The sequence below is a fragment of the Dermacentor silvarum genome, chromosome 9 (assembly GCF_013339745.2).
Source record: "Dermacentor silvarum isolate Dsil-2018 chromosome 9, BIME_Dsil_1.4, whole genome shotgun sequence".
Taxonomy (NCBI): domain Eukaryota; kingdom Metazoa; phylum Arthropoda; class Arachnida; order Ixodida; family Ixodidae; genus Dermacentor; species Dermacentor silvarum.
Window position 1 is genome coordinate 161161923 of NC_051162.1, and position 8997 is coordinate 161170919.

General features: G+C 49.3%; 1 protein-coding gene across 1 annotated transcript; it reads right to left on the bottom strand.

Moving 5' to 3' along the window:
* Positions 1-200: 200 nt before the first annotated feature.
* Positions 201-8634, bottom strand: LOC125940065 (holotricin-3-like). The gene is made up of 2 exons (XM_049655737.1): positions 8549-8634; positions 201-505 (listed from the first exon to the last, which is right to left on the bottom strand). Exons 1-2 carry the CDS (start codon positions 8558-8560, stop codon positions 260-262), a joined length of 258 nt encoding a protein of 85 aa, XP_049511694.1. The 5' UTR covers positions 8561-8634; the 3' UTR covers positions 201-259.
* Between the last annotated feature and the right edge of the window lie 363 nt (positions 8635-8997).

The window sequence follows — 8997 nt, forward strand, 5'->3', positions numbered from 1 at the left end:
TTTCATTCTGGAGTAGAACCGGAATGTAACTGTTGCCAGTGAAACGAAACTAAAACCAGAACGAAAAGGATATTGTTCCGACACCCTGGTATTTATTATCGCGTGGTAGTGAAAACAAACGAAAATCGGTAGTCGGACTCAAGCTATGTATTGAAAAGTGAAAACATACACTTCATAAAACAACGACATCGTACCTCGCCTCTGCGTGGCCTGCTGTATCTCATCCGTGTCATATGTACAGGTCCTGTGGCTCCTGGAATTAGCCGTAGTGGCCGTGGCCGTATCCTCCGCCGTAACCTCCTCCTCCCCCTCCACCACCGCCTCCTCCCCCTCCGTAACCTCCGCCGTAGCCGTGATGTGTCCGCTGGTTGTCGAAGTAGTTCGTATAGCCGTGGCTGAACGTGTAGCCGCCGTGACCACCGCCATGACCACCGCCGTGACCTCCGTGGTGGTAGCCCGCTTGGCACACAGCAGCGAACGCCAACGCCAGGAGCAACGTCGCCAGCTACGAAAAGGGATGAATGAGTTCCCCTTCGAATGGTCACTATGATAGAGGAAGGGTAGGGATACGGTATGTTTATGGATTTTTATGGTACACTAAAGATATACACAACATTGGTTCCGACTGATAAAATATCATTTCAAAACTTCATTTCAAAACTCACTAGAGTGTCTGGACAGAGGCGCTCTCTGAAATTACGCGGGACCGGCGGGTGCAACACGCTGTCGAACGTCCCCTGAAGGTCGGGGTACACGAGTACCATAGACGTTTGGTTTTCTCGGTACTCTCCAATGGCGCTGGCCCAACGAGTGCAGCACCATGACCGCGCTTTCATCATCATAATCATCAGCCTATTTTTATGTGCACGGCAGGACGAAGGCCTCTACCTGCCATCTACAATTACCCTTGTCTTGTGCTAGCTTATTACAATTGTCACTTGCAAATTTCCTAATTTCATCACCTCACCTAGTTTTCTGCAGTCCTTGACTGAATTCTTGTTCCCTTGCCAGGCTATTGACCATTATCTTTGTCTTCTGCATATCAATCTTCAACCACACTCTTACAGTAACAACTTGATGAGGGCTAGTTGGTTCATAATTGAGCAAAGGATTGAAGTAACAGCGTAAAATGAACAAAGACAACAAAGGAACGAAGACCATAGGACAATACATAACAATAATAGGTCTTGTAATAAACATTCAGTTGGCAGTCAGCACTTGTCCTGTGGTCTTCGTTCCCTTATCGTCTTTGTCCATTTCGAGCTGTTACTTCATACCTTTACCCACTCTTACACTTTCTCGGTTAAGGTCTTTAATCATTTGTTGCAATTAGTTCCCATTGTTGGTGAATAGGACAATGTCATCTGCAAAACGAAGGTTGCTTAGATATTCATCGCTGATCGTGAATCCTAAGCCTTCTCACTCTGTGAGCTTGAATACTACTTCTAAGCATACTGTGTTTAGAAGTAGTCGTGCTATCACAAACACCAGAGACCAGCGGAGCTGGGGAAAGCCTAGTAAAGTAGTGGCAAACGACACGCGCATTGGAGATAATGTGTCTCCTTGCCTCATCCCTTTCTTGATAGGTCTCTTTCTACTTTTATTTCAATAAAATCGTCGCCGCGCGTCGTATGCTGTATATGCGAGTGAGAGCGCGCGAGGGACGCGCGCTTTCCCGGAGAGCGAACGCACGGCGGAGAGCAAACGCGACGTCTTCCGTCGTGCGAAAGACGGTGGGGGATGAGAGAGAGGCGACGTTTAGCTGCGGCACCAAATGCGTATCTTGCGACCGGGCGGAAGGGAAACTGGCGACTCAACTTCCCTCGCAAAAGGAGGAAAGCGGGAAGGCAGCACGGGAGGGATGGGATGCTTCTACTCTGCCAGCAACTGCGTACTTGTACTTTGCGTGGTTGGGCGTTGTCGCGCGTAACCGTATCTTGAAAGCGATCTCCACACGGTTCTTACCTTTGTATGCGCTTTGCGTTCACCGCTCAGTTTCCGTTGAAGCGATAGACTGCACAAACCTTCGCTCGCTGTTGCTCCTGCGCTTGCTCACACCAGCGTTTTGACTGTGGTTGTCTGCGGTCATCGAGTGTGACCTATCCTTGCTTGCTTGTACGCGCTGACACCACGCTTGTTAATTCAGTTAGTAAGCGAATGTGTCCAAGTTTATGCAGATGATAAAACCACTATCCTTGCTCCGTATAGCTCTCTACTAAATTACTAATTTGCTATTGCAATTGCGGCTTTGCCTTTTAGGTGAAACTGCGACTTTTTTCTTGTGGAGAACCAAGGTGGAGAACATTCTTGTGGGGAACCTTCTTGTGGAGAACCTTCTTGCGGAAAACCTGTCGAGATATGCCGCTGACTAATTTTGCTAATTTTCATTTTGTGAACTTCGGATGAGTAAATGGTTATCTTGTGGCTATTGATGAATTCCAGTAATTGCGAAAAGTAAGAAGTACTGCGCTGAGGAAGAAATGCTTCTCTACTGAGGCAAACGAATTGCGATTTAAACAAAAGTTGCACCAAAATTACTCTTGCGCATGACAACATGTGGCGAGTCAAGCGAGAGAAGACCGTTTTATTACAAATTCGATTAGAGCCTAATGCACCTTTAAACCAAGCCCACGCTTACTTGATCCAAATGAAGCCGGTCGTGAACGCGCCAAAGGAAATGCAATGAGTGTCCTGCACGTTAATGTCAGGTGTCATTTAAATCAAATCAAGTATGGGCTTCAAATTAAATGTTCGATACGGGGGTTACTATGGCGACATATGCAAAATTTCTGCCGCTATTTGCAACGAAACTGCGCAGACCGCCATTTTGATCTTGAATTCATCCATGAGGCGCGTCGCATTGGTATCTCTTCTGATACGCGCTCAGATGTGCCGATAACGGCGTGCGGTTAATCAAATTTCTTTAGTTGTATTTCCATACGCCCAGGGAACTTGCATACGGCTTCAATATGGAAACCTGGAGCCTGCTTCTTTGATTTGAACACATCAAATTTCTTTCTTTAAAGTTGCATATCATAAGAAGCCAACAAACACAGACACCAGGCACAACATAGGGGAAATTAATTGTACTTAATAATTGAACTAAAGAAATGATAAATTAATGGAAGTGAAACAGGATGAAATATTATGCGTGGCTCTGCTATCACAAACACCAGAGACCAGCGGAGCTGGGGAAAGCCTAGTAAAGTAGTGGCAAACGACACACGTATTCTAACTTTTGCTGAGCTTCCCCCATCTCCGCTGGTGTCTGGTGTTTGCGATAGCAGAGCCACGTTCGCGAGCCTCCGGATATTCATTTCTTCGCCTACGTGAACTCTCGGCTTCCCTTAATCTAAACTCGGGATGTTCTCTTCTGCGACGCTTGGTTACAGGTTCCCTAGCTCTCGCTTCTCTCTTTCTGAAGTGACGAGTGTCCAGTTCTCTGGTCGAAACCTGCCGAGCTGCCACCAGAGGCATCGGCTGCAGTCACGGAGACCGGGCGCGTTCGGCGCAAATGGGGGGAACGCGGTCGGCGTCGGCAACACCTCTACGCGTCCCACTACCACCTGCCTTACTCCTCCTGTCTACCTCGCATCTTCTATGCTGCGCATTGCTATATTTATACTCTGCTTTCACTCTCTCTCAGCTCTCTCTCCCCCAACTCAGTGAAGCTGCGGACGACGGAATAATCATTATAGGGAGGTTCTAACCGCTCCGCTGTAAAACAAGTTACCGCAGGTGTGGAATGATGGCGTTACCAATTGAGCTACCGCGGGGCCGTTTTCCTATCCACTTTCTGGGTTATTTATGTTTTCAAGCTAAGCTGGTATACGCTAGCCTGCGCCGGCGATGTAACGCTAAAGAAACCAGCTGCCCTCAGAGCTGCAGAGGTGGTTAGTGCTCGGCACGCGCTCATGCCACTGCTCCCGCGTTCGTCGTCGCCGTCGGCTTCCATAGCTGGCTGCGTTGCCGGTAATGATTCCAGCGTAGAATTTCACTTCTCTTCCGTCGTTGTAATGAGGAGGCCGCGTTTACGGGGGAACGATCCATTGCTTAAGCGGGTGTGAGCCATTCATTGTCTTACGTAACGGACAGATTTAGTTTTGAAGACATTTCATGGAAATCCATCCAGAATGAACGCGCTCGGGAAACAGCTCGTCATCGAATTGCTGATTCTAGCGTGAGGGCTTCCGAAGCCCAGGCGAAACGTCAGCGAAGAGCCGCGGACCCCGAGTTGCGGGAGAGCGATGTTGAGACCAAACGTTAGCGTCGCCTAGCCCTCCAGGAACCCGACAATGGTGGCGCACACCACGGCAACGCTAGCGCCAACTTCCCCTGTTCGACGTCCAGGCTTCAACAGCGAGTTTCTCAATCGGAACTTCGGAGCCAGCTGCTGTGCGTGTGACCGGTTGTGGCTCTAGCACAACGTGGTACTCGTAAGTAGAGTTCATTCAGTGGAACACCAAAGAAACACACGACAAGCTTCGCTTACCCATATCTCCTCGACAGGGGAGGGGCTACTGTTTCTACTATAACTGACCCTCGGGAGTGTTAGCCAGTACCACAACTCACAAATCTTGACGGCGGATGTGGAACATCCTTTCTGCCGCAGGCATCATGAGTACGTGATCTTTTTGGGCGAAGGCGACTGGTCGATAAACCCACATATGCTATCTGAAGGTATCAACGTTGCCGAGTTAGAGACCCTCATTATGCTATGAATGAGAAGAAAGAGAACCGATGGGCCCGAGGTTCAGTAATCATAGGCTGACAAACACACACACCAAGGACAACATAGAGAAAATTACTGGTACTTACTAATTGAAATGAAGAAATAATAAATTATTGGATGTGAAAGTGGATGAAAAAACAACTTGCCGCAAGTGGGGAACGATCCCACGTCTTCGTATTACGCGTGCGATGCTCTTGCCAATTGAGCTACCACGGCGCCGTTTTCCCATCCCGTTTGTGGGCTATTTATGTTTTGCCACTACAACTGAGCCTGGGAGTGTTAGCAAGCGCCACCACTCACAAACCTTGGCGGCGGATGTGGAACATCCTTTATGGGGATAAGCTATTTTATTGGTGGTTGTGTGTGAATCTTGTTCGGGAAATGTGATTTCTTGTACGAGACAAACGATCGTAGGAACCATAACCTATGAGGGTCTGGCTGGCCCCTGGCCGACCGGTATTTTGCATCTCAAGATCGCTAAATTCAGTGTACGCTTTCAATCCGCGTACATCGGTTGGCGGAATGTACACAGGCGCTCGATCAAAACGCACGCGTCTGTTTTGGTCGAGCGACAGTGGCTTTTACCATTTGAAAGGCTGACACCACCCTAAAACAGGGCGTAGCCGTGCGTACGAATGCTCACTACAATTGTGTGGTTTCGCTTCTGTGTGTACATTACATATTATTATTACTAATAGTGCAAATCCCGCGCACTATTGGAATAATTGTGCTACACGAAGAATTTTGAAAGTTGCTGGCTCTTTAGCCTCGTTTGGAGTTCCGCAATGCTACAAGGTGGCGCAACATGTCAGTGCATGTAGGCTCCCTAGAGTAAAGGGCCTTCATACACACGCTCAAGCGCTGTGGGCGGATGCCAGTGAAATTGTAATGTTGACAAGAACAGCATTGCACTGAAGCTCCTAGCTGGCGTGATCATTTAAATGCTGATAATCAAGCAGGAGGTCGCGTCTTCATTGCGAAGCCGTCCAGACCCGTAATACAGAAGTAACTTAGACAGCCCCAGCATTGTAAGATCCCTCTTCAGAGACTTGCAGAACACAACTGTGCTTAACAGGCATGGTTTGTGGGGATAGGCCTGGGATCGCGACGAGGCGGTTCTACTAATTTCTGCGAGAAGTACGCAAAAAATCAGTAGTCCTTCCCCTATCGAGGAGATGGGGGTAAGCGAAGCTTGCCGTGTGCTTCTTCGGTGTGCTTCTTCTACGAACTGCACTGACTAGTACCACATTGTGCTCGAACCACAGGCGGTCACACACACACACTGCAGCTGACTCTGAAGTTCCGGTTAAGAAACTCGCCTTGAAACCTTACCGTCGCACCTGGGAAGCTGGCGCTAGCGTTGCCGAGGCGTGCACCACCGTTGTCGAGTTCCTGGAGGGCTAGACGACGCTAACGTTTGGCCTCAACATCGCGGTCTCGCGCTCCCACTAGTCGGGGTCGGCGGCTCTTTGCTGACGTTTCACCTCAACATCGCGCTCCCTTAACTCGGCGTCTGTGGCTCTTCGCCGACGTTTCGCCTAGGCGCCGGAAACCCTCCCGCTAGAATCGGCACGTCGACGACGAGCCCTTTTCCGAGCCCGTCCGGTTTGTGAATATAATTAGGTTTTACTACTGCTACTCCGTAAGACAATGAATGGCTCATACCCCCTTAAGCAATGGCTCATACAACCGCAAACGTGGCCTCCCCATTACGACGATAGAAGAGAAGTGAAATTCTACGCTGGAATGAGTAGCGGCCGTGCAGCCAGTTGTGGAAGCAGACGACGACGATGAATGTGGGAGCAGAGGCACGAGCGCGTGCCGAGCACGAGCCACCTGTGGAGCTGTGAAACAGCTGTTTTTTTTTTAGCATTACATCGCCGGTGGAGGCTCGCGTATACAAGCTTCGCTTGTATATGCGAGCCGGTCGTTCAAGATCTGCAAGCAGCCTAAGCTGACCGCCATGTAGACCCGGCTAATTTGCCCATCCAAAGAGTGGTCTTTCATGTCAACGAAATCAACGATTGGAGGAGGTTGTTCAGCATGCCCCTCCCCCCCCCCCCCCCAATGAAAGAGTCGAGTTGTAACAAGTGAGAAGTGTCCGTCCTTCTGGAGAACCTGCAATGCCGTTGACCTCGACCCGTTTCATCACTGCACAATTCATCGCTTCCCCTTTCAACGCTTGCTTTCGCAGGGGCGGCGTGTGGGGTGTTTTTCGAACCTTCTCCTCCTCGAAGACGCAGTTCTATGACTGTTTCGAACCAGCTGATTGGCAATGCATGACATCACCGCGGTTTCCCTAGCCGGTGTAGGGATCGGGGGAAGACCGATGGTTTAACTGTGGCAGCCGCGCACTCCTGTAACTACTAGTGCTCCGTGAAACCGGTAAATATGAGTAATATGAGTGCTACAAAACTTCCTGTAAAATATGTAAATAAGCGCTGTACGGTTTTTTCAACCTCTCTAACTCTAATTCCGCATCAACAAGCCACTGTAAGCACGTAGGACGATGTGGGCGCGCTTAGTCTTCATGTGACGGCCCGGTAACGGAGGCCCTTTTTGAGGCGCACCGACGGCGTAGGCTATAGCAGCCCTCCGAGTGACGCCCGACTCCGGAACCACGAAGCCCAATTTTTGCTCAGTGCGTGTGAAAGTGAAAGCTCTCTAGAGTAACGCGAGCTTGTTGGCTTGTTGACGACGGCGACGACACAGTGATCGATCGACGATGGCTGACTGAACACATTATTAACGCAGAAGTGGTTAAATCAGCTAAAGTTTAGGGGCAAAGTTTCTCTCGGACTTCCGTACCATGAAAACTACGTCATCGCCCTTCCTGGTGGCCCCGAGCCTGCTTATTTCAGGCCAAACGAGAGGCAATTTCTGACACATTCTGACAAAAAAAATTAAATTCTGGTGTCCTACGTGCCAAAACAACCATCCATCTATGAGTCACGCCGTGGTTGGAGACTCCGGGTTAATTCTGACCACCTGGGGTTCTTTAGAGCACACCTAAACCTAGTGCACAAGTGTTTTTGGGTTTCGCCCCCATCGAAATGGGGTCGTCGCGGCCGGGTTCCAACCCACGACCTAGAGCTCGGCCGAGCAAAGCCATATCGACTAACCTGTACACCGTGGCGGGAGAACCTTACTCCACCTTGCGGCTTTCCACAGAACTGATCTGCCATATGTACGCGTATATGACACATGACGATGACTCGATAATTTAGCATCACTCGCCGCGTTCGCCAAGTGGCTATAACGTTGCGCTGCTGAACTCGAGGTCGCGGATTCAGTCCCGGCCGCGGCTGCCTTATTATGATGGGGGCAAAAGCAAAAACGCTCGAGTGGTTAGATTTAGGTGCTAATCGGTAAATAATCGCAACTGTTCAAATTTAATCTCGAGTCCCCCACTACGGGGTGCCCCATAATCGTACTGTAGTTTTGGCATGTAAGGCACCAACATTTAAATTAATCTTTAGTAATTTGGTATTGATATTTGAGCGTTAAGAATCAAAGTTTATAAGAGCAATTTATCGAAAGGCCAGGTGTCAAGATTTAAAAAGTTCAACTCGCGTTATCAACAAAGGGCGTTAAGAACAGACCGAGACACACGAGCGCAAAATGAAGCATTAGAATTGTGAAATGCCAAATCGGGCGTGTCAAATACGCCGCTGCAGCGGTCCTCCGTTATCCGAGAACAGCTCCATTGTTATCTGATAAGGAGCTGCTTGAACCCAGCACGCACGCATCAAGCGTGATAACCTGCACATACAGCTGCGTCATGGACTGCTTCTGAGTAAGCGTTGCTCAACTCACCAGAGTCCTCATCGTAGCCGCTTCTCCAAAGAGTCTGTTTCAGTGTATAGTATCCAATGAAGACCAGACAAAGCGACTGAGCCAAATCGAACAACCTTCTTCGGCTTTATATATAAGCACGACCGAAATCTCAACTGGAGCATTGGAAGACACGTGGTATAAAGGGTCACGTGATAAACGCTGCGCCGCTTCCCCATTCGATGCAAGTGCGCATAGAAATCAAAAGAACTCATGAAGAAACCGACAACAAACTGACAATAACCGAAACAACCGCAACAACAACAACAACAACGCACCAGGGGACAACTGCGCGAGAAGATTGGTAGTCTAAATCGAGAGACTTCGCGAATTGGCTTTCGCGATCCGGCGCGGCAGTTTAATAGCTGCTAGCGCGTATACGCTCGGCCCCGCGGTAGATCCGTGCGCAGCCAAGCCTGAAGTCGCTCGCT